At 32.4% G+C, this 27,301-nt stretch overlaps 1 protein-coding gene and 1 long non-coding RNA gene across 3 annotated transcripts; one reads left to right on the top strand and one right to left on the bottom strand.

Moving 5' to 3' along the window:
* Window positions 1-1,073: 1,073 nt before the first annotated feature.
* On the top strand, window positions 1,074-27,301 carry LOC128226952 (protocadherin beta-6-like). Of its 2 annotated transcripts, none has more exons than XM_052937082.1 (7): window positions 1,074-1,165; window positions 3,409-6,862; window positions 21,324-21,473; window positions 22,951-23,062; window positions 24,754-25,382; window positions 26,505-26,639; window positions 26,931-27,301. In XM_052937082.1, the coding sequence occupies exons 2-5, from the start codon at window positions 4,208-4,210 to the stop codon at window positions 25,338-25,340; spliced, it is 3,504 nt and encodes a 1,167-aa protein (XP_052793042.1). In that variant the 5' UTR covers window positions 1,074-1,165; window positions 3,409-4,207; the 3' UTR covers window positions 25,341-25,382; window positions 26,505-26,639; window positions 26,931-27,301. The 2 variants fall into 2 exon arrangements, with proteins under 2 accessions (XP_052793042.1, XP_052793043.1); XM_052937083.1 differs by lacking the exon at window positions 1,074-1,165 and adding an exon at window positions 2,711-2,828.
* On the bottom strand, window positions 16,255-18,026 carry LOC128226960 (uncharacterized). Its single transcript, XR_008259746.1, has 3 exons — window positions 17,937-18,026; window positions 16,807-16,903; window positions 16,255-16,512 (listed from the first exon to the last, which is right to left on the bottom strand). It is a non-coding gene; the product is annotated as an uncharacterized LOC128226960 (long non-coding RNA).

Genomic DNA, 27,301 nt, shown 5'->3' with positions numbered 1-27,301 from the left:
AAGCTTGTTAAGCTTAAGATAAGAGTATTTTCATTAGGAAGTACTTTAGATATTCCACAATTTGTTGATAATTGGTATTTACGACAATCAGAAAGTAAAAAGATTCATACAAAAATATGGTAAACGTATGCATAAATTTCTCGCCCAATCATTTCCTATATTTCCAACAAGTTTGATGACTTATTATTTCAACAACATCTGTTTAAACAACGAGGAGCCTTATGTCGTTCAAGGACAATTATGATAAGAAAATAGAAATAGACTTTTCATAATGAAGCAGGATTTTTGTCAAAAACGAAAAAGCGACAAAAGTACAATTCACAGGCAATGGATCCGGTCTCTCATCGTTGAAAGTATTACTCATATGTTAAGCGCTGTGTTAATTTTCTGACATGAAGGTCTTGTGACGGTTTCTAAAGCGGGTGAGGAGAAAAATAACAGAGTATCAGTTTTTGAAATATATCTTTTTGACAAATTGACACATTGGTGTTATCAAAAATCTTTCGAGTTTAAAGCAATTTTTTACACAAATTAAGTTAGGTATTGTGTTACGCGAGAAAGAAATCACTATTTGATGTAAGAATAATCGCACAAGCCGTTAATTGTATCAAAGTTTGCCTCTCAGTTTATAGTCGGGGTCAGCTATCTTAAATTTCACACTCCCGATATTTTATGTTGTCATAAAACTATAATTTTTAACTCGCTTTTAGTGTTTTCTAAATCATTTTGTGGTATAAAAACCTATTTGCTATGCTCTTAACATTAAGATAAGAAATCATAAATTAATAAAACACACATACGAAGGTTTAAATTAATGATAAGCCGTGATACATCAGAGTTTATTTTGATATATACTGCTGACTTTTATACAAGCATAAATCTTATTGAGGTGCGATATTTTAAATTCAAACAATCGTCATGTGTTAATTTTATCAGTTCACTATAAGCAGTTATAACCATAATTAATTGATTGGTGTAAACATTGAATTTTAAACCTCAACTCTAATTTGATTGGTCAATACTCCAACAGGGCCGTACGCTGATGGTTTCAGCTGATTTTACCGATTCAATATCCTACCTGTTGATAGTAGAGTTATAGTAGGACTAATAGACGTAAGTGATTAGCTTTAACTCTATGGATCCTTAGTTGGCTTAATTTTGTACTGTAAGTACTTGTTATTAACATTTTTGGTGTTTTAAAGTAACAGAATGATTCTGTAAAGTATTATTAATTATATTAAGTATATGATTTTTGTCAAATCTATTGACATAATAGTGCACAAAATGCTGCTGTTTGCCTAATGCTTTGACAACAATAATGTTAATTTCTTTCATATATAATTAAATCTAAATAATTTAATCATTAGTATCTGTTTATATATAAGTGTATATATGTATATGTATGGTTAAAATTTAAAATTCTATATTTAAACTACATGCATCGTTACTCAAAAACAATATTGTGATAAAAAAATATAATTTAAATTTAAATTTAGAAATGATTTTCGAAATGTTACCGATTGTCACAGATCTAGATGTAAACATTTTCTTTAACAAAAACAACCATTAACCACTTACTAAAACCATTAGGACATTCAATTTGGACATTACCCAAAACCCCTAAAAATATTTATCGATACTTAATTGTCATGACTTTATTACCGTCATATACCTAAATGATTGTTTGAAAATAAATATGCAAGGATATTACATAATTTTCTATTGTTTATTTTTTTCCATATGCACTTTTATGAACACCTGTCTGTTTCGAGATTTTTATCATTTGTCTGTAATATTTCGCCGATGACATATTTAGTCTTGTCGACAGGGTCACTTGCATTAAGACAGGCCTGTAATTACTTTGTCTTGTCATAACTAATTGGTACTAATTGATTGTAAATTGTTTTACTTATTGTGTTAATGTACATACAAACAGATTTGGCCGAATGATATATTCAAAAAGTCAAGTATACATGCAAAAAAGTCAGAAAAATGTTGTTATTGTATATATATTATTTTTCTCCTGTTAAGTTCTGGTGTTATACATGTTTTTGCTGTACAGAATTAGTTCATTTTATGGAGTATGAGTTATGGTATTTTTTAATTTATATATGTAAGATTTTTTTTAATTTTTTTGCTGAGTTATGGTATTTTGCATTTTGCAATTTATATATATAAGATTTTTTTGAAAATTTTGCTAGCTTGGAATGTATGCCGAAAAAATAGCATGTTTCATCGTGAAAAAGCATTTTTGAAGCTTTAAGCGTCTTGCTGTTTTTCTAACGTAATTGATATAAAGATTTCTTAACACCTATATCACTGGCACTGCCAGGGTATCATTAACAAATCCTCTTACTTAAAGAAGCTTAAAGTTAGGTATCATAGATTGTGTATTAAAATTATCACAGATTTTCAAAATATTACTTTTACTTAAACAGATTAGTATTACAGAAAATTACAAAACGCGTTATCGAAAAATGCGTTATCATGAAATGGTTAAAACTTGTTGTATCACATTGTATGATAAAGGTAACTTATCTTGATCACTTTTATTTTCTTGTTGTAAGCTTGATAGCAGGTTGATAAAACAGGCCAGTGCTAATTTTGTAGACAGTAACTTTTACTGGTGATATAAAAGATTTTCTTCCTAGTTACGTTGCTTGGCAAATAGTGTAAAAGATAGTAGTTAATAATCTCACCTTACTTCATTCTGGACTCTACCAAGTCCTACAAGACTGCCATTTCATGTAAGACGGAGAGACTTTAACATTTCATTTGGATGTGTATTATTGAAAAAAATTGGAACAATGAATTTTATTTGAAATCAGGTAATATGCTTGTATCTTAAATGAATGGAACTTTTCTTTTTTATGTGATAATCATAGATTGGGTAGAATTTTTTTATAAATCATGTATGGGATATTTCTCTTTTTCTAGGATCATGAAATAATTCATGCATTATAATATGTATGAGCTCTAAAGAGCTTCATTGTGTTTAAGATATAAAGAGCTTCATTATGTAAGAGCTCTGAAGAGCTTTAATATAAGACTATCATTGATTTATTTTCCTGACTAAAAGTACATAATTATAAAATGCAGTTACGCAGTTTCGTTCAAATGAGGCTTTTATATTTAAATTTAATTCTGAACCAATCATTTTAAAGATGCAAAAATTCTTAGCAATTTGTAAGCTGTACTTAAATATGTATCAGATGACTTTCTGCATTGTTTTTGTACCTGTCAAATGTTTTAATGATGCCCAAAGGGGCAAACATTAAAACAAAACGACCGACTTCTTTGATGCTCTTCCGATTGGAGGTGAATTGTTTTGTCCAGGGGGCATAAATCATGTGTTCGATGAAAGTTTATCAGCTCGTTTATTTATACAGTGTTTGCTTCTCATTACAGGGTTTTTAGTTATCTACCGACGATGTTCAGAAGTTAAAAAGAGAGGAGAGTATCTGCAATTAAAAAGCTGAGGACATTTGACAATTATAAAGACGTACCAACACACAGTTGGTTAAAAATTGACCATCTTCAATCAAAACGCTGTTGATATTTGATGAAAAATAGTCTTCCATTTTGCTGATTACGGAGTTTTAAAAAGAATGGAGTGAATTTTTATTATTTTCGCCAAAAAATTGAAAAGATGGAATGAGTAATACTTTTGTTTACAAAGGAGTGAAATTAAAGGCTGGAAGTGGCAAGGAAGCAAAAAAATAGTGACGATTAAACTGAATTCTTTAGAAAACCCGAAATTAAAATGTGCAACTGAAGATAGTGGGACTCTTTGGAGGGGCTTTAATTTTAACAAGTGCGAAATAAATAAAATGACCTCAGTGGATGTTTGAATTGGTGATTGGGCCATTAAAAATTTGAATGCTACTTTGTCGAAGTTTAATTGAATTCTTGGGATTTCGTTTAATCGACTGGAGTGGATTTTAGAATTTCGAGGTTAAGTAATAAACAGACTGAAAAGGAAAACATTCACATGGAATTAGGATAATTTAGGCAAGTAGTAAAGAAAACTATTGCGCTTTTGAATCAACAGTTGGCACCTCTTTAACGAGTGGAAAACCAGCCCTTGTGATATCTTTGCAATAGAAGGAAAATATAATTAACAAATTTATGTAGGAACCTGCTTTGGAAGAAACGAAATAATGTCGCACACCTAACTTGTCTGCTGAACGTTTAAAACAGCATAATTATGGAGTCTGCAGAAAGTCTTTCTTGCTTTGTATGCGTTTTTGCATACTTGATTAACTACTCAGACAGCCTTTTATACTCCATCCCAGAGGCCCTTCCGCAAGACCACTTGATCGGAAACATCGCGAAGGACTATGATATAAGGTCAAAAGTCAGTGAGGAAAATTTTCGAAATTTGGAATATTTCTTTTTGGACTTGGAAGCTGAACATTTGAAATATTTCTCGATTGATTCCAAATCAAGTGACCTAAAAGTTAATGAACCAATGGATTATGAAACTGTTTGTCAATTTTCTTCGACACAGTCTTGCACGTTTATCTTAGAAGTGGCTTCTAGGAGTTCTTTGGACACATCATTTTTAAAAATCTCTGTGACTATTGAATTACTGGATATTAATGACAATCCTCCAAAATTTTCATCTACTTCAGTGACTTTACAATTTTCGGAATCTGACGTGGTTGGAACTAAATTACCATTAGATCGAGCGACAGATTCAGACAGTGCAAATTTTTCAGTTGGACATTACGAATTACAACCAATTGGCGTTCCTTTTCATATTGAAGAAATAGATGACGAACTGAACCTTGTCTTGGAATATGCTCTTGATAGAGAAACTGTCAGTGCCTATTTACTGGAATTGATTGCATTTGACAAAGGCGAACCTCCTTTGAATGGATCGATAGTTGTTAACGTTGACGTCTTGGATGCTAATGATAACAAGCCTAAGTTTAGTAAAGAAAAGTACACAGTGACTATTAATGAAAATGTTACAGTAAATGAAGTGATTTTGACAGTCAATGCCACAGATAAAGATTTGAATGAAAATGCTGAGATCTTTTACAGCATTAGCACAAACCAAGCGCAGAATGTTATGAACAAATTTGCTGTAAATGAAACCACCGGGGATGTGTATATTAAAAGTAAGATAGTATACACCTCTGATGAGCCAATCAAGGTCACAATTCTTGCCAAAGATGGTGGTGCCAGACCGCAAACTGCTTCAGTCATTGTGGAAGTCACTGTTGAAGACTCCGTTAATGTTCAACCAGAAATTTCTCTCAATCTGCTTTCCACGTCAGGATCAGCTGAAGCCTCCGAGTATGCAAGTATTGGTTCCGTTGTGGCCTACTTTAAAGTATTTGATCCAGATGGTGGACGAAATGGACTCATCGACTGTACTGTGGAAAGTGAGCAGTTCGAAAAACAGGGACTCGACTCTAAGGAGTATAAAGTCATAGTGATTAGTCCACTTGATAGAGAAGTTGCTGACAAACATAATGTATCCATAGTTTGTCATGATCTGGGGGTACCACAGTTGTCTGTTTCTGCGAATTTCACTGTTGATGTACTTGATGAGAATGATAATGCTCCAAAGTTTACACAGGAATCTTACGAGTCTTCAATTAAAGAAAATAACAATGAAGGGTATGCGATCGTGCAAGTACACGCTAAAGATGCTGATGAAGGTAAAAATGCAGATGTTGCTTATTACATTGATCCATCAAATAGAACAGACTTTGACATCAACGCTCTATCCGGGCTTATAACTGCAAGTAAAAGTTTTGACAGGGAAGAAAGATCTGAATACAAAATTCTTGTAACAGCAGTTGATTCTGGGAATCCTCAGATGTCTTCATCAATTATTGTGACTTTGACAATACAAGACGAAAATGACAATAGTCCTGTGTTTGAAAAGGAAATATTTGAATACTATATTCCAGAAAGTGATGGAAAAGTTAACACTGTTTTAGGAACTGTTCTTGGTAAGATTACTGCTACTGATTCGGATCTTGGTGGTAATGCTTACGTGATGTTCAGTATGGTTGGAAATTTAACTGAAATGCCTTTTGATGTTTTACCTGACGGAACAGTTAAAACTAAGAGCGAGTTGGATAGGGAACAGAATGAAAAGTACATTTTCCAAGTTATGGCTATTGACAATGGCCGTGAAGTGCGTAGAAGCAGTGTTGTAAATGTTACTGTGCATGTTACTGATATTAATGATAATTATCCTTTCATCGTTTATCCAAATGATGAAAGCTTCGTGAAACGCATAACATACCAAACTCCAGCTAAAACGCAGATTATGAAAATAGATGCAAAGGATAATGACTTTGACAAAAATGCTGCTCTCCTTTACAGAATAAACTCAAGGAATGATTCTAGCAAGTTTGAAATTGGTCGTCAAGGAGAAATATTGGTTGCTAGGAGATTGGAGGAAACTGACATTGATACGTATTTCTTGGACATATCTGTGTCTGACCAAGGTAATCCTCCGAAATCCACCTCGACGATCATCCGCATTGAAGTGTTGGCAAAGAACGTTACTGCAGTAGCAGCAATGGCAGATGGGAAAGAAAGCGGCAACATTGTAATTGCCGCAGTTGTTATATCAGTGACTGTCGTGTTTGCTATTGGAATAACAGTGATAATATTTCTAGTAAAAAGACGCGGTGATATTAAAAGAAAATTCTTTGAAAGGCCAACAACTGTTCAAAACAGTAGTCCAGATAGACTTGATAATTTTGCACCTACTGTATTAGCGAATGGGAATACCCAGAAAGTATTTCACAATGGGCACGTGCCAAGATTGCTTCCAACTGCGCCATCCCCAGATGTTACAGACTCAAAGCCGTACAAGGATGTAAAGTTTCAGGTAAATTTTTGTTCCTGTTCACTATTAAATTGTCATACGTTTTATTTTTATATTTTTGAGAGAATGGAGTGTAGGGGGAGGGGGGAGATTGTTTGGGGTTTATATTGACTGTCCAAATTTCATGTATGACTGTATTGATGGTGGTGATCACAAGAACTTAATACAGTTAAACATTGATTCAAAGAGCGGCAAAGTACAAAACTTCATATAGAAACCTTTTGAAAAAGGTGTTAGCATACTTCACTAAGTGTCAAAACCTTTTTCAAGACTTCATAACATTCATAGTTGAAAAGCTGTAATTGGTTGTCATTTATATATTAGAATGGAGATCTTGTGTTATTATAGCGTTTACTAAAAAGAGGGGCTAAAACATGAAAATTGTATATAAAAAAATTGTTCAAACTATTTGAAAGACATTGTGTGAGTTCGTATTTGTATAAATCAAGGTCAAGAAATGTTATCATCCCTTTCATCTGGCCTTTCTTCTACATTGATGAATTATTTCAATAAAAGTCTTCTTGTAACGGAAATATTGCCAGTATGCGACACTGTTGACATGGAGTATTTGACTAATTGTTCAGTTTTTGTATAGGGTTTTGATTTCGCAGCTCGTAATCTTATGAATTTAGGGTTGTTTTTCAAAGAAGATGTTCTATAATTAAAGAGGAAATGTGTGCCATTCTCTCGAGTGCCCGCGTTTAAATCCTACTCAGGGCGTCAAGATAAACATTCGCTTTCTCGTTTCTTTACACTCCATTTTATTTAAAGATATGAAGATCAAATTGAGGTGGAAAAACATTACATAAGATGGTTTAGTGTGTGTGGCCATTTCATTTTGAAGAGCGATTTTGTATTTAATTTCGGAAGCGTTGAAATATCATTCACTCTAAAAACATTTCGCTCGCAATGACGTGCCTTAAAATAACATTTATTTCAATACCCCAAATATTTTTGAAAAATTTCTTAAGTGTTTTGTTGGGGTAATTGTAGCTTTAAATGAAGAAGCGTGTCGTACAAGGGCATATATATTACGTTAAGTATTAAATTTGGTCTAAAACTCACCTAAATTATAATTTAATAGGCACTTCAAAAGTAAGGATTAAGATTAGGAAGAGCTCTTTCGAATAGTATGATAATTTCAAAGTTCTTATTTATAAATCCTCGAGTTCATTCCTAATAACAATTATACAAACAATCATAAAAGTTGATTGGACGAATCTCCTTCATAGAAGTATATGAAGATATAATTTTAATCTAAAATACTTGAACAACTGTTTGGAACAAAATTCTATGAGAATCATTTTATGATCATTTATGTTCGCTGCCTTGAAACTTTGTCGCCAGCTTACAGTTTAACTAAGCAAAGAATTGATAAAAACGGTTTGTAATAAAATAGATAGTCAAAGTCCAGGCGTTTTATATTAAAAATGGGGTTGTCACAGAGTTTGATATATTAGGTGTAAAATCTGTTTAAGATCGAGGAGGATGAAAGGAGCCTTTCGGGGATTGCAATGCAGGGCATATGTTGTTTAATGTATCGAAAGATTATTAATACCGCCTTTCCCTTTATTATGATCACGTCAGGTCAAGCGCGTTTAATGACCATCTTGAGCGGAAATGTTAGCTTTGTTTAATAATTTGGACTCAAGGTAATTCTTTTGAGAGCTTTTAAGATGGTAATTACATCGGGCAGTAAGATTGCAACCTTTCCTAATGCGGAAACATATGAGTGTCTTAGATCTCCTTCATTTACGAGAAATAATAAACACATTGTGAAAATTTATCAATCACTTTGTGGAAGTGTTAGGAGAAAACTTATGGTATACTGCTCTGAGGCTAAAATGACTGGGTCTGTCTCATTATTTATTTAAAGCTGCACTCTCACAGATATACCAGGGTTTTTTTACAACTTTTTTAATTTTGCTTTGGAGTGAGCAAATATTTGTCTAAATGCCTGCAAACCACTAAGACTGCTGGCAATAGATCAGATCACAGATTTTCATCTTTCTGTTTGAAAATTGATGTTCTATGGCCAAAAGCAATACTAATGGTTTAAGAAAAATGCATAAAACATCAATTTTTTAACTTAAATGTAAAAATCTGCGATCTAATTATTATGACAGCAGTCTTATATGACTGGTTTCCATGCATTTTGGCATAAATTGGCTGGTTCCAAGACAAAAAATTAAAAAGTTGTCAAAACCTTGAATCTATGAGAGTGCAGCTTTTAAAATGAAAAGAAAGTGTGTGTGGGGGGGGGGGGGGGGGTAAATTTTTGACCTGCAAAACTTCCCTTCAATCTTATGTCAAGTATTTAATTACTATTTTGAAATTAAAATGATTTGAATGATTCATCACATATTGACACATCTTAAAACAGTCAAGTTTTATACCAGCTAATATTTGACTAACTGTTTCCTCATAGTTTAATCATTCTCTCATGACAGGCTTATTTCGGCAGGACTTGAAACAATATTGTTGAAATATTTTGACTCCAGGCTATTTGCGTTAGTGTATTGAATAAATTTCGGGAAAAAAATATGACTTCATATTTTTTTTATTAATGACAAAGTACATATATATAAGGTATAATGTGAAATTTATATATAAAATTGAAAAAAAATAATATTTAATAAAATAATATCTTAAAGCAAGATAAAATAATCGGGAATATTTACTTTGAACCATAAATGACTTATTGAATAGAGTTATATAAATGCATATTGTAACATAAATGACTTATTGAATAGAGTTATATAAATGCATATTTATTTTCCATATTTTCTGGTATTAACAGACATGTTATAAAAAATTATGAATTTTATTAAAAAAAAAACACACACAGGAAGAAAACAAAGAAATATGATATTTCTTTATGTAAATTTGAATACATAATATACCTCTATTATATGACAAATCAGTAAGTCATCAGGCCCAGGGGACAACAGTTAGTTTTGCCGCACCAATCTTCAATGGTATATCTTTTTGCTTCATTTGCTGTTTGTCTGTTTCGATGTTCAGTTCTGCTGAAAACTCGGCCCTTGGGGTTGACAGTTTCTGTCATGCGTTTAAGTATAATGTTATACATAACATCTCTTGATTTTAAAGGCTGTTAGGAATATTGTTGCACTTAATGCCTTTGTTTCTGTTGACAAATTAAGCTTATTTTTAGTTTTGATAAAATCTTATTGACAAATGAGAATGATAATGTGCAAGGGCCATAACTCTGGTTTTAACAAGCTACCGAATGACCAAACAGGAAAAGTCGAAACAGACTGGCATTGCTATGGACCAATTGCGGAGTTCTCACTTTATGTATATTTTCATTTTGTGAAATTTTAATAGAAATATGTTTAATCTACTTTGTAAATCAATTTGTCTATTTGTTCAAAAACATTTATATATCATTATTATCATTATAATCTTATTATAAAATGATAAAAGAAAAAACTGCAATTAAATTCTTATTAAATTATTAATTTTTGTATATACATGTATTATTATACATCAGGCCATCCGTGATGATAAAATCAATTCAACAACAGTGATTATGCAAAATTGATTATTACATTAATTTCTTCTAAATAACAAGATATCATTTAATTACTTGTAAATGTTACAATCATATTAAGCTGATTTGTGGATTAATGTATATAAGAACGGCATTACAGAAATGACTTCAGCAACTAATCCAGGCCGCTCTGGGATTATGTGCACACTTCCATTCTGCTAATCTGATAATCCTCATTACTGCTAATCCAATAATCTCCCATGGCAAATGTAATGTGATCTAATATACAAATATGGTTGGGAGGATTAGTGCGTTTTTTGTCAACCGAAGTGGACCACAAAGTAACAAGTAGCTGTACCCCCACGTATTTGTTTTGCAATATTGGTTTTAATTTTATTTCCAGTCTACAGCTGTTGTCTGGTTTTGTAGACCACAAAAAAACATTTAATCAACAAAAACACCGCAAGAAAAGTTCTATGCACTTTTTCAATTGGTCAAGGGGCATAACTCAGGAAATGTTTAAAACAGAGTGATGGGACATGCAGCACAGGTTAATGTTGCAATGAGAATATCCATTAGAGTTTCTTACTTAAGACCACAGCAGGCAGCAATTATGTTGACAGCACCCACCCTATTTGCATCCCCCCCCCCAAAAAAATAAAAAAAAAATAAAAAAATAAAAAAAAATATTTTCAAGACCAATATGGTTAATCACAATAACATTAATAAAAAATTCAATGAAAAAAATCCCAATATATTCCATGATTATTAATGACTGCTGCCTGTGCTATTAGGACCAAGTTTAAATTTGTTTGCCAAACTATCACACCAGAGTCAGCTTATGATGACACCAAAAGTAAGCCACCATCTAATTTGTCAGAAAGCAGATAGCTTCCTCCATGAATCTTGATGGTATTATATAGGGAGTTGATACTTACAGCAGGTGTAGAACTTCTAAGGTTACAGTGACCACATCGTTTTATGCTAATGCGAAATGTATTAGCAAGTCACTGATTTAGAACCTCTTTTAAAAGTAAATTTGAAGTAAATATGACAAGTGAAAGTGAAGAAATTGAAAAGGAAAAAAATGTCAAAATTGTCAAATTTTCATGTTTGTCATTTACTACAAAAACCAATATTGACAATTAAGTAAAACTTTCCAAAAAAGGTGTTGACGTGGAAGTTAATGACTATGATGACAAGTGACGCAGGTGGTCATTTAGGCGGTCATCGTGTTAGACTCAGCTGGTCTCCAAGTTGAAAGGGTCAGTCTTGACCACTGCCAACAAGAAACGTCGAAACATGATTATTTCACATAGTGTCTTGATTTGATAATTGTTTGGTTACCAAATGGGCAATTCTGTTCGGCAGAGTTTGCCCGCTGGTGTGATCAAGATATTTTATTTCGCTGAATAGGAACGAATTACATTTAATTGATTCATAGTGATTTTTAAATGAGTTGACAATGGTCAAATTGGGAATCCCATTAGGCGAAACATGAAGACTGTCTAGTGCATTGAAGGGGAGAAAGCAAAATGTTCTATTTACATTCTTATTTGAGGTCACTTACAACTTATTAGCTCTTACCCCTCCATTTTGGACAACTGCAGTTGGAAATGGACAGATTTTGTCGGTTGTGTCATGTAGTGGCAGTGAACAGCTTCTGTCTCTTCCGAGTCAAGAGGATAAGGCATTGGACTTAAGCGTCTTGACCTCTGAAGTTAAGATGGCCAAATCCACGAAAGATGTTACTAGCAACATTTTGACATAGTGCTTGAAGTTGACCTACTGTAATAGAAGCTTTTGATTTGATGGTGTTCTTGATTTTTTTTACTATTCTTTGTATTACAAATTATGTTTCTTTTTTTTGTCAAATGGCCTATGATCTTGTGTATGGTTTTGGCACAACATACTTGAAAAAATTGGTTAAAAATTTATAAAACAGAATCAGTAACTAGCCGATAGATTATAAGCTAGATGCTTTGTTGGCCATTGTATGATTTCGGCCTCACACACTGATAAATTATGTTGACAAATTAATAAGTAATTGATAAAACTTGATGGATGATGTTTTCGGAACAAAGTTTATAAAGAACGAAAAGTGTCAAATTCTTTTTCAAAAGATTTCATGGTGAGTCAGTGATATAAATGTCATAAACTCGACTCAAGATGTTAAAATTTATAGGGTTTTGTTAACTGCGACACAGTAGGCTTCCATATTTATGCTCACATTAAATTTGCAAAAATGAATTTATGATTGGGCTTAGAGTGTAAAACTCATGATTTCAATAGACTGAAAGAATTTTAATGGTTTTAAAGAGAAATAAATCTATTCGGTGCTCGTCTGTTTTATTGAGTGACCAGCATGTTGGGTGACAAAAGTCGAGGGCAAGGTAACATTTCAAACGCGCCCGCTGCTGGGTTCTAGTGGTCAGGTGTTTTGTTCTCGTAATGCACGCACTATTGGCCATGAGGCTTCCTTATAGCACTATTGGCCATGAGGCTTCCTTATAGGCTATAGCTATTTCTCATCTGATATATTTTATTATTTCAATGCAGTACATATAACCAAGTCAGGTAGCATGTTTCATACCCACTGCTGGTCAGTGGTTTTGTACCCATAGTGCTCAATCGATCAACCTTTAATATGATTCTTTCTATTAGTGTTATATATTTTATGTTGATAAAGATCATATAACCAAGTGGTCATTGGTTTTGCTTTTACAATACCCAAACTATCGGCAATGAAGCTTCCTTTTAGCGATAACTTTTCCATAAGATTCCTGATTTTAACGTGGTTTTACTAGAACAAACATTGTTGTTTCCATAGTGCATCGTTTTACAGCTCGTCTTTATTTTAAAGAAAAAAGTCTTCTTCTATCTTTGGTATCTGCATCTTTGTAGACATTTTTAACCTTGGCCAAAATAGCTAAAAAATATTAAAGATATTTAAAAAAAACTTGGCACACATGTTGCCAGAGACAATATGTACATGTATAGCAATGCGCATAACCCTGACTTTAATAATAATTGAGTTACTTCCCTTGTTTAACTGGAAATTAAAAGAGAACAGACAAGTGTTGGTGTTTGCCTCTTGGTGCTCTGGTTGAAATATTCTTTTCCATTTAATTCTTCATTTTTCACTGTAAGGATATGGCAAGAATCCTGTCTCTAAATACCCACTTTGCCAAAACAGTGAAGACAAATATGACTTCCTAAACATTAAATAATGATCAGCAGTAAATAAATTAAAGCCCAAAATCTGAAAATAGAAATCTCAAATTAAAAGATTATAGAATGTTTTATGATCTCAGTGTTTATAGATATTTTTCAAAGATGTTTTTTTTTGTAATAATTATGCAAAATGTTAGCATAATTATAATCGTTTTAAGTTTTATACATTAGCATTTGTTGAAATTGAGATATTACAAGTAATAGCAGGTGTCTTTCCATTTTTCTAGATTTATAAAAATTGAAAAAAAACATAGAATGACTTTTAATGTAACACATGAAATAAGTATTAACATTTTGCTTGACGGTATGCATAAATTCTATCCCTTTGGGGTAATTGATACAACTTAATTTTCACATCACATGCACAGTTATTAAATTGATACACATAAAATGTGTCTATTTAACCAAAAAGGGAAATTTGTTATGTCATATGCATTGTTTAGTTTTTATGGCGATATTTAAATTTCATCATATGATACTTTAAAGATATTAGATTCACATGATGATGCGGCCATTTTGATTTTTCCTCAAAAATAGAAAAAATATGATACATGTCAGGTCATATGCAATATTTATATTTCATCATATGATACAGACTCATACAGTACTTCCCCTGCGAAAATGATGGCCAATAACCATGGACTACCATGGACTACCATGGTAGTTCATGGTCATATGACCATGGACTACCATGGACTACCATGTTACGTCAAATGGCCGCCCCACGGTATCACACCATGGTAGACCATGGTATTATACCATGGTAGACCATGGTCTACCATGGTTTGATACCATGGTAGACCATGGTAGCACACCATGGTAGACCATGGTAGCACACCATGGTAGACCATGGTCATAAACCGTGGGGCGGCCATTTGACGTTACATGGTATACCATGATATATCATGAACTACCATGGTATATGACCATGAACTACCATGGTATATGACCATGAACTACCATGGTAGACCATGAACTACCATGGTAGACCATGGTCACATACCATGGTAGACCATGGTCACATACCATGGGAGACCATGGTCACATAAATAGGATTGACAACAAACTTAACAAAGATCAAAATCAGTGAAATGGAATTGTATTGATTAAAATATGTTTATGGCGTCATCTAGTTTAGCATGCCGAGTACTGTATTCTGTTGATATCCCATTTACATGTATATGAGAAGGAAAAAAAAATGTCTTATTTCTCTGCAATAGCTAACAACTTGTGCCAAACTTTGACAAGAACAAAATTATAGTATATATATATATATATATATATATATATATATATATATATATATATATATATATATATATATATATATTTAGTATGATATAGGCCTCAAACTGTCCATTATGTAAAATATTGGAGCGTCTTCAATATAGTTCTTAAACTGAAACTGTTACATTTCAAGAACTTGAATTGTTCCTGCACACTTAAAGAGTAGTAAAAGTACAGTTCTTGAACAGTTCAAGAACAATTCATGCACATTTCTTAAATAGTAGTAAAAGTACAGTTCTTGAACAGTTCAAGAACAATTCATGCACATTTCTTAAAATGTTCTTATCATTTTTCTAGTGGTTCTTGTACACGTTAAGAATAGATCAAGTACGGATCTAGAAATGTTCTTGCATGGATTAAAATCTTGAAATCTACCCAGTACATTCCTGACTAGATGTGATAACAATTGTTAAACGATAACGTTTTAGGAACAAATCTTGAACAATTGTTACATTATAACTTTCTTGTTTAAAATGTCAACCACTATTATGAAAGAAATAGTCAACAAGAAAATTGAAAACACTTTCTTATAAGCTCCAGTTTTAGGTAACCAATTTCAATTCTTCATGAAAAGTAGATTACTTTTCTTAACTGCTTCTGTTTTACCACAATGAACATTTTTTTCATTTATGATTATGTATTAAAGTTACAAGTATTGCTCACATTTTACTGCGCTTATGCTGTATGAACGCAGTAGGGTAAGAAAGCAAATGACCCAAGATGCTCTAACATGCTTTATGAAATTTGCTCACATGCCCTACTGCGCTCTTACAGCATAGACGCAAGTAAAACTGTTATCTCTCCTTAATTATATCATTATATTTTTCAAACATGTACTTTTAACCAATGTGCATAAAAACATGGATAAAAAATTCAAACTAACACAGTTGATAAAGTTATTGTATTTAAGAAACAAAAAGTATGCACCTGTACATTAATGGTTCTTAAAGGTAATTCTGGAGTTTAAATGCATAGTTATTAATGACTTAATTTTTTGCATCAGCGCGCCAAACTCAGTTTTGTATTTACTGATAAAAGTTAGTCATACAGTTGTTATTTTGATTCTAGAACGACAGCGTATTAATTGATTCGCATTTATCATTTTCCATGTATCGAGCTTCTTTAGTCCAGCAAATTACGTCAGTGACGTCAAGCGTTTGATGAGAATAACATGAACTATTCATGAATGACAATTTTGACAAATCATGTTCATGAACTCCCACTAAGTTCATGAACTCCTGCTTAGTAAATGAACTTGACAGTTCATGAACATTATTTTTCCAAAATGTCATTCATGAACTAAATTCATGAATAGTTAATGTCATTCGACACAAGGTGATAATTTCATCATTACTACACATCCATTTATAACAGTTTTAATTTCTTATGACGCATATAAACACAATTAGTAAGAAACCATTGAATTGCTCATTTCAGTCCTTGACATTTACATCTAGTCTCTGTACCCAGGTCCCTTTTCCTTATACACTTGATGATGAAACGCATCTGCGAAAAGATTTTTTGCAGTCATTCTTTGCATGATTGTTTTTGTTGAAGTGGTCTTTTCTTAACTCTGGAAGCCTTTCGTTGTCTAAGACTTTGACATCCATCTTCCAACCTGAAAAATATTTCTTTTATTTATTTGTACTGCCAACATTTTCAAATAACTAACGGCCAGTTGGTTATCAAATCAGTGCGAATTAAGATTTCAATGTTGCAGGTATATAAATTAATGATAGCTTATTTAATTCTTTCGAACCAAAGAACTCAAATTTATTGAGTCTGATTTTTTTTAAAGATTCTCATTAGTGTTTGTCTGTTACATATAAAATCCACTCCACACATCCAACCATATTGTTTTCAAAACCAGAATGAAAATCTTACCATTTGCTTTAAAAAATAGTCTACTCACTGATGGATTTGACAATTTACGGCTTTGAATGTTTTTCTCCTTCACTGGTTGATTCGTTTGAGGACTGATGATTTATTTGTTAGCTCCTTTGGGTTGGCTAAAATAGACGAAACAACATTTCAGACACTTAACCATAATTTGCTTGCATAGTGGTTATTTAAAAGGTCAAGGGTTGGTAGCGATGCAAAAGTCCATTGAAGGACCAAAATTTAAAAATGTTAAAAAAATCAATTTCTTCTTAGTTTTGAGGTTCAATATTTAACAAGCATGATTCATACCCATTTATCCATTGCAACATGAGAAGCTGTAATTAGGATTTGAGCATATTTTATGATATAAGATTTTATCAGATTTCAAATCAAAAAGCTATATTGTCTTTAAACATAAAGAGTATATTTGTGACTGAGTCGAAGTTATTGAAACTGTCCAATCAACAATGTCTTTGTTTTGATTGCAGCTATATTTAAAAAGATATTAACATATTTGTAACCCGGAAATGATCTCTCATCCACTACTTTTCATTATTAACCTAAAGAACTTTTATTTTTTATTTGACAAGATATAATAACGAACTCACAACATTGTTAAATAGGTAGTCTGGAGCATTTTGACATGAAAACAAAGTGATAATGTCAACAGACTTTTTAGAGTAAATGTGAAAGTTTTTTTATAAAAAATATTAATATTCTATTGTAAAATTTGTTAACTCCCTACTAACATGTCGCCAAAAATATATGTTTCACTCCCCTAAAAGATCGTTCCTCAAAACAATAAAAACTTTTTTAACGGTTTTAGTTTTTGACCTTCCCCACCCACTTTTGCATCGCTGCCGGCCCATTACAATTGATCCTTTTTCTCGACAAAAATAGCTTACCAACGTTAAGAAACAAATTTAAAAGCTGCTTTAATATATATATAAATTAAGTATTAGCTGAACGCTAGCCAAAAACAAGCATTTAACTGTGTTTCTACACAAACGTATTTCGTATGTTTGTCGCGAAAATGTATTACAACAAAACATATTTGCTCATTACTTCAAAATGTTGCTATGTTATTTTAAACAATAATATTAGCGTAAAAGATCGTTATAAACGTTACTGAATTATACTCCTTACATCGCTTGAACTTACCTTAAATAAACGAAACAAGACATATCAGTTTATTTGGCGCATTATTTCGACAAAAATGGCGGGTGTACGAAACTATCTCCGCCAGTGAAGAGCGTTTCGTCTTAAATGCGTAACCGTTAGAATATAGTTATATAGCTACGTTAGAATATGGCTATAGTATTTTGTAAATATTATATTTAACCGGTTTAACAACTAATTAACCAGTGTTGACCACAGGTGCTCGTCACATTGCCTGGATACAGTAATTTTATATAAAATAAAAAAATAAAATTATTTTTTTTTTTTTTTTTTTTTTTTGACAAGATAGTGAATATATGTCATTTTAAAAAATATTCCACATTTTTCATGAAAAAAAGTTACTAATAACTTGACAAAATCTTGACAAAAAATAAATAAATAAATCTATTAAAAAAAAAATATATATAAAAAATATAAATTACTGTATCCAGGCAAGGTGACCAGCAATCCATGGCACCTTACATGATACATATGATATATGTGGTGCTTTAATTAAAATAAATTTAATTTTAATGTTCATGTAATTTTGATATGGAATTTTCTTTACGTTTGTTATTTTTTATTTATAATCTTTGGGTTATAACTGGGCCAAATGTGTTACACTAAATGCACCAGCCAGTTGTAACCACAGCTACCTCAACTTCCTGCCTGTTGCTGATGCAACTACTTGTTTTTGTACAAGTTTCCTTTCAAAGACATATGCAGAACATTTTAAGAACTTGCCATGTTCATAAGCTGTTCCTATGATGTGCCAAATTGTTTAAAAAGAACATTTCAAGAACATATTAAGAACATAAAAGTTCATAAACTATTCTTTAAATGTGCCAACTTGTCTTTATGAACAGTTCAAGAACATTTTAAGTGCAAACACTATTCATGAACTGTTCTTATATTGTACTTAAGACTTTAATATAGAACAGTATTAGAACAACAATAGTCTTTAAAAAATTCAAGAACTGTTCTTAAAAAGTATTCTTGAACTGTTCAAGTACAACTGTTCTTAAAAGTGATCAGTTACTGTTCTAGTACAGTTTTGCATAGTTCTTGAACAGTAATTAAACACAAGAACATCATTTCACAGAGGAATGGAGCATAGATGCTCATTAATGAGCAAATGCTCTATTTCCCACAAATTGTTTTCAAAGGTTTTCAAATTTGGCATTCTTCCTTTCCAATAGATATTCTTCCTTTCCATCAGATGCTTTCGTTGTGGATGAGTCTAAAATTAGCAGAACAGCTGGTAAAGGGTTAATACTGAAACACAACTTCTGTTGTTGACAAGTTGTGTGTTTACTAAATATCAGTAAAGAATAAGACCACATTTATTAAGTTGCTATTTCTGTTATTTACCAAAATCAACAAATCATTTTTAGACTTATCCAAAGTAAATAATCAGATAAAAAAGGATGATGGTAGACTATGGTAAACTGTCACAGTGGCTGACCATGGTCAACCTTGGTGTACCATGGTAGACCATGGTTGAAATGGTGACTCTCGGAGTAAAACTTTTGTACCATGGTCTACTGTGGGGTTTTTCACGGTACTTGATGGTTGACCTTCAAAAACCATGGTATACCATGGTGATCTTTTTTTGTACCATGGTAGACCATGGTCGACCATGGTCAAACCATGGTATACCATGGTGATATTTTTTTGTACCATGGTAGACCATGGTCGACCACGGTCGACCATGGTAGACCATGGTCGACCATGGTCGACCGTGGTCCAGGCAATGATTTTCCCACGGTACTTGATGGTTAACCATGATAAAACATGGTTGACCGTCAAAAACTGTCAAAAACCGTGGGGACCATGGTCGACCATGGTCATTATTTCGCCGGGGTTATAATATAATAGACTCCCATGACACGATTGTGGATGTTATGTTTTTTCTCAAAATACAAAAATATGATAAAAGTGGCAACAGATTGACAATACATTGTATCTGTTTAATGATAATGCATTTTGAAGCCTTATAAATTCAAATTAAAAGTCATTCAAAGTCAAGCATAATTTAGTAATAAAGCTTTTTAATAGCTAATAACTTCAAACAGGCCAATCACAGCCAATGATATTGTGCACTCTATTTCAGTTATTAGCTCACATGACTATGAGTCTATTAATTAATTCAGCGGTGATGTAACACTCAAAAATAATCTTACGGTACCTGAGTTTCAACAATAAAGTATTGCTGGTAATAGTTTACATCTGCCGCTTCCTTGGAATAAATTTGTTGAATTCGTAAAACACGAACTCTAAGCCATATTAAGAAATTTATGAAGATTGTTTGTACTAACAATAACAGTTGGTTTGATGCAACATAGTCTTATAACCACCTATTTTGTTAAAGTAAATACTTAAACAAAAGTTATTTTAGTTGTCTAAATTATGGTGTGTAAACTGCCCACTTATTGGGCCAGCCAATGTTTACATCTACTTCTTCACCTGATTAAAATCAATAATGGCTAACGGCTGATTTATTGAAGTTTATGTTTTGGAATACATGAGAAATATTGCCAGATTTGACAAAATATAATGTTGACCACTTCATTTCATTAAACGAAAAGGGGACAATAGTACAATGTATAATTATGTGGAACTGATGTCTTAATTTCCTTGTATAGATCTTAAACCTGTGGCCATGAATTTGATAGTTTTCCACGGTAAATGAATACCAGTAATGTTTGAACGGATATTTTTTAATCAAAGAATGATATCGAAGACACAATGCATTTGGGGATTGGTCTTATGCATTCATGATTTAATATTAAACTGATAAAAAAAATAACTGTATTTCATTAACCACATCTTAGATAATTAAAGCATCAGATTAATCGTTAAACTTAATCCTAATTAACAGTATAACACGTATTTGATTGAAACTATGATATATTAGAACTTTGCAGAGGTATGAAAATCTGATATCCAAAAGATCATTAAATGTTGGTATCAAAGATCTTATTCCTGGTGTGACTTGAAGATGTGAATAAAAATGCAGTCACATGAATGATCTTTGTGATTGACTTGTTTCATGAGAAAATATTATTATGACGGTGGTTTTATTTAATCTATTACGGGACGAAATTATCTCCTTATAATCTTTAATTCGGGCCAAAGGTTGATTTTGAAAAAGAATAAAAACATATAGAATTCGAGCCTGTGCATGCATTTCCTTGTATGAATATAAAAAAATAATATTTGCAGACAACGATGCAGAAGAAACTAAAATTAAGTAAAAAACGAACAATCTGTCAAATTAAAGAAAATTATTGGAAACAAGATGAAGCTTCATTGTAACTGAAATAAGTTCCATGTCTTCAAAATGTACCAATAGTAGATTACATTGTAGCCCATTTCTCTCTCTTTCAGGAGACGGTACATGTCCGGGAGAAAAGCTTCGACTCTACGATGGAATCGACCCATGAGCAGCAGACAGTTGAGAAACATAGACTGGCGTCCCTTCGACTACAGCAAGCGTTCATACAGAATTCTGGAAAACAGTGGACCAGTCAGTCCGAGGTTGGTTAAAGTGTTTAACGAAAATCTTGTCTTGGAGTTTTGTAAAAAAAATGGTAATTGTTCAATTAATGTTGAATGAAAAATTTAGACACAAAAACAAATTGCGTATGATTTCATAAAAGCAAGAAGTCTGTCATGCAGGTGCTTTAATATTTGCAAAAAATTGGCAAGACTTTTAAGTTCTAAAACTTTGGGCCTATATGTTTAAGAGTTTGTTATGAAAATTATTACTGGTATTTTATAAAAAAAAATATTATTAAATTCAATGTCCTTCACTTGTGTTTTAAAAAGTTCAAGGCGAAGTCACATTCAGGTAGCAAGCAAATCATAAAATACTGCCACGTGCCTTTTCTCACCATAATTTGGAATCTCAGATTTTTAAAATATTTTATAAAGAACATGTTCGGTTTTGTCATTATGACTAATGATAGTCCCGTTGTACAGATTATCACCAAATTTATCACTTACCACTTCTGAATCCCGTTACGATTTGCAATAGATTTTTGCCAAAATCTTATTATCCCATGACAATTGCGAACAAAATAAAATGTTATCATTTGGAAAAATCTTCCTCCAAAGTCAAAATATTGTGATGAGTTTAATTGATTTTTGACGACAATGCGGGGCTATTATTTGTGAAATAATTGTGGTTTATGATGTGTAAGAATCGGTTGATTGTTTTGGTTGATATCGGCATGATTTTAAATAGGAGTCTCTGTCCCATGGCTGCCAGCCATCTTACGATTCAACCTTGTTACATATCGAACAAAACGTGAAGTCATCGTTTCACCTTTGCGAAACATGATGTATCATAATTTAAAGTCATTCTTGTGTAGGAAGGTACTTAACGAAATAATGAAAAATCGTCAACAACTTTTGTGACATTGAAATTATTTTCGGCATTTCTGATTGAAATGAAAATAACAACAAGCTAATGTCATTGTTACATTGTGTTTGTCATCCTTAATGTTATTGGTTTGGTTGGTGGTCACCAAGTTCTCCAGTTCCCCCTACAACACAGACCAAACTCTCGGCAACATTGTGCCAACGAGAGTGACTTTTAGTCAATAGTGACTTAAAGACAATCTTTGTTAGAAAAATAAAGTTTAAACTTATGTTATTGGTGTTGCAAGTTGGCGATTTTATACATCCTGTTCAAATGTTGATGTTGGCTATTGAAGATATTGTAATGAAACTTTGGGCACATGTTTGCAATATCAGCATATATATATGAGTAGGAAGTTACATTTTTCTGGCTAACATATGACGGCGTTTTAATTTGTTATTTTCCCCCTCTCAGCAAAAAAATAAAATTATGGCAGCATTCGGCAACATTGGGTGAAGTGTTAGAATGAAAATTTAAGACGGTAAATCTACCAAGTCCTGCTCTGGCCATCTGGAGCAACAGCCTAATGGCTTGCAGTCTTTTGCAATGTCTTTGATATCTGACTTTACCAATATTTGCTCTTCCTTCCAGCTTCCGTGTGACATGGGAAAGGATGGAAAGCGACAGGAGGATCACCATAGCGATCTGTCTGCGGAGACGGCAACATATGACAGCGGCATGGGTGGCAGTGTTTCCGATACAGGTGAGATCAAACGTCATTAGACACAGCATACAGAAATACACATGTGTGTAACCAAGGCCATTGACTCTACTGGAGTATGATATTAAAAATGCTTAAGTCCTGATAAGATATATATCTTATGGAAATTATAAAATTTCAAGAATGGGAAACAGAGAGGTTTAACCAGCATTTTAGTTTATTGTCACTTAGAATGTTTTCACTTTCACTTCACACTATGATCTGACGTAAATTATAAATGACTTTGATCAAAATAACTCTGATCAAGCATTATATCATGCATATTGCATTCCCCATGCAAGTTGGTATTATTTTAGAAAATTTTACTGGCGACAATATCAAATATTTCAATAATTTACTTTGTTTAAAGTAACCAGCCTTCAATAAATCTAAAATAACCTCTAAAATATCGCAACGGAAATAACTGCAATATCATCAGCTATTTCATTCCGTCTGTATTGCGTTAAATGGTATGCGTTAACATACTTAAGTAATATAATCAAAGTATCAAAGTATCTTTATCATTATTTGCTGAAGTGAAAAATATAGTAGACATTTCTGGCTGCAAAATACTCTACATCTATTTACGATAATAATATGTTGCATGAAATCTACTCCATAATTTGACGTTTGTAAAAATGTTTAAATTTTCGTAATTACTACGTTGGAAAATACCATTGGCTAGACTGACAGATTTCCTTAAGCAAGAATATTTTTCAGATTTTATTGGGTTTTAATTTGCCTTTATACATGAAGAACATTCTATGATAAATGTTAGAAAAAAAAACTGTATATAGTTTATCACTAATGCTCATTCTGCAAGATTAAAATCAAATTATCTAGTCTGTTGTTTTGTTTGACGTTCCCACACAAATTTATTAGAGTCCCATATCTTTACTGTATAGATCATTTGTTGACTTAAAAACTTATAATCATTTCATTAACATAATGATAAACCAATTAGAAAATAAACCATAAAAATTGAAATAAAACTTGTCGGAATAGGTAATTAATACATAAAGATAATCGGTCTCTGTCGTGTAAGTCGTTTAAAGACGACTTGATGACAACATGATATTTTAAAAAAATTAAAGGGTTCCTTTAATGGCCATATTTGTGAAGTCGCTAATGAACAAGGCCAAGCAGTAATAGCACTAAATTACCGTGTATAGAAAATTACCGGAAAGATAAATGGAGTTAGGATAGATAGTAGATGAAATAAGCTTCGTTGTATAGGACTGAACAATTTGAATAGATTGACATCAGCCTAGGAACAAAGTGACCTTATTATTACTTAAAATTATTTGAAAAAGATTTTTATTGAGCTTTAATGGGTATTGGTGAATAGTGCTAATATAAAACTCAGAATAATGAGATCAGTAGACTCTATATCGATGTTTCTTTGATGTTATTACTTGTATATAAATAATTTAGCTTTGAAGGATAGCTATGTAGAAAGATATTACTATTCAAAATAATACAGCCTTTTAATATGAATTGTACCTATTCAGAGAGAAAGGTTGAAAAATGAACATAAAATTCAAATTCAAATGGTTTTAATAAGTATTTACAAGTATAAGTAATATGTGTAACTATAAGTGGTTTCGTAATTGCTTTAAGTATATAAATAAAACCATTTGATTGAACTTTAATATTTTTTATGTATCACTAACAGCAAATGTTTATTATTTCAGGAGATATCCGACTTAACCAGCTACAGCAGATTGTTCGTCAAAGTGGGCGACGAGGGAAACCGCCGCATAAATCGCATGGTGGCCATTTCTCGTCTCCAACCAATGCCCCAAAAATCATCGCTAGAGGACACTCAAACGGAACCAATATGGCGCCAGAGCGACCTCCACCATTGAAGAACAACCCATACAGAAATATGACATCACCGCATAAAATGCATTCAGCAACAACAAATATGCCGCACCTATCTCCGCCAATAAGCCCCGTACCTTTTATAACATCGAGTCCAACTCCGTGTAGCATGAATCAAAACAGTTTTATAACAGCGCCATCACCGACAAAATATATGACAGAAAAACTTAGTCCTACGAGACATTCGCCATCAAAAAATACAGTGCAGGACTTGTTAATGTACAAAAACTTTCAAAATGGCCTCCGACATACAAATCGTAGGCAAATTGTGGATGAGTCGGTGGATACGACGCAGTTTGACGATGATGACAGTACGACGTCAGGGAGTTATTACATTGATAATACAGTGGAGGACTGGAAACAGAGTCATCCTCCCATCAGCGATATCTACGTCTGATCCCACGCTGCTCAATTCTACACTGGTGCTGTTATATTGATGGTGTGTATACATATTATATATAAGTTTTCTTCATACGCTTGAACTGGAAAAACGTAAAAGATTTCTATTGATATTTAGAGATATGTAAAGCCTTTCAATAGGAAGATATAAAAGGGGTCCCTGAAAGTTGTTAAAGGGGTCCCTGTAGAAATCAAAACATAAAAAATAGAATTGTGAGGTTTTAAAATTACTTGTTTTCAAAATCAGAGTTTATTTTAGACTTTTTAAGGAAGGGTTGCAGGGCCCTTTGATAGGGGAAAAATAGCCTCGATTTGGCAAAAAGGGGAAATTCAGTAAAATGATTCATATAATGTTCAACTTGTTTTCAAACTTTGCTAATTATTAAGGAGTCAATGCTCCTCAAAAAAAAGGTTGAATAAACAGGTAGACAGAGGGAAGTCACAAAAGATTGATTCTGCTGTAATATCAGTGCAAGTGAAATGGTTGCACTGTTAGGAAGGATGCAGATTTGTAAATATTTGTCCCCTAGTTTTCCTCCATCCCGGGATACCTGGCTATGCTAATGACTTGAAGTGACTGTTATCAATTAACTTGTTGACGTAAATCGGGAATTAATAGCCCTCTTATATTGTTTCAGTCTGGTACAGAACTCAATATTATGTAATATAGATAGTTAAATTGTAAACAGTTTAGTATGACACAGAAGTTTATTGCTTCAGTGTTTGTTTAATAAGGACATGCTGAACTTTCATGTAAAATTTAATGTCTAAGGAATTGTAACATCAACAAACTGCTGATATTAATTCATTGACATACACATTATTACATCATTTTCATGTGTTACATTTTATATTGCTAAAAAAATATATTATTGTGTGTTCAGATGAAGGTTTTTACTTGTAAATCATGTGAATGCTTAATTATAAATCACCCTTTAATAAACAATGAATTTCAAGATGAACTACATCATGGGGACAATTGTTTCAAATTTTGAAAATAAATACCGGTGAACTCAGAATAAATTCAGCAACTCATTTTTTGATCAAAACCTAATTTTGGCCCAACAATCCATTGATGGCACTAATCCATTGATGGCACTCTTGTGCGTAGTTAAGAAATAAAAACATGAAATAAACAATTTTGTCTCCATTTATATTTCAGTGCTACACTAAAAGTTGATCTCCAAAATTGTCTTCCTGAGTCGCCTCCCTTGATGGGCCAATTATGAGTTACCCATCTGCTGACCCAGATGGAAAGGATTTGATTCCCTTTCTTATCAGGGAATATAGAAGAAAGGTGAAGATTAAGATTTTTTTTTCCGAGAAATGTATTAGGTAATTCTTAACTGAATTATGCGCCTAGGAACAAGTCTTCCAATCATTGTAGAAAAATAATATTTATTTTGAAAGAAATAGCTGGGAGTAGGATATTGTAACATTGCATTATATTCAAATTTTGTTTACATGTTAATTTCCTGGTTGAAAATACTTATTTGTTAAGTATGTGAGATCAATATTAAAACATTTTATTTCTAATTTATTAAATGATTCCACAAATTGTTCATTTTATTGTTACATTTTTTTGCAGGCTCAACACTTCAAGGGGAACAACTCAATTTCGAGTGAGGCATTCCAAGGGAGACAAATCCTGCTGTGATATGGGTGCAATTTCTGTGCAATACTCGTGTATTTGGACTAAATTGATGAACAAATCTGAACATTCATTTGTGTTTGATATTAATCTCATTATTTTGTGTTATTTTGTGATTTTGCAAAATACCATGGAAATATTATTAATATTTGTCCATGTTTTTCATTTTTAAGCTTCAGAAAATGTGCTATAAATCTGGAATTAAATTGTTAATTTACGTTCCAGTATAAATGACAGAAGCTGTTTAAGATATGATATGTTTGTTGCTTGCATATTTTTACTGCACATTTTGTTTGAAATAAATTGAA

This window comes from Mya arenaria, chromosome 3, assembly GCF_026914265.1.
Source record: "Mya arenaria isolate MELC-2E11 chromosome 3, ASM2691426v1".
Taxonomy (NCBI): Eukaryota; Metazoa; Mollusca; class Bivalvia; order Myida; family Myidae; genus Mya; species Mya arenaria.
This window is presented reverse-complemented; position numbering and strand designations above follow the sequence as displayed.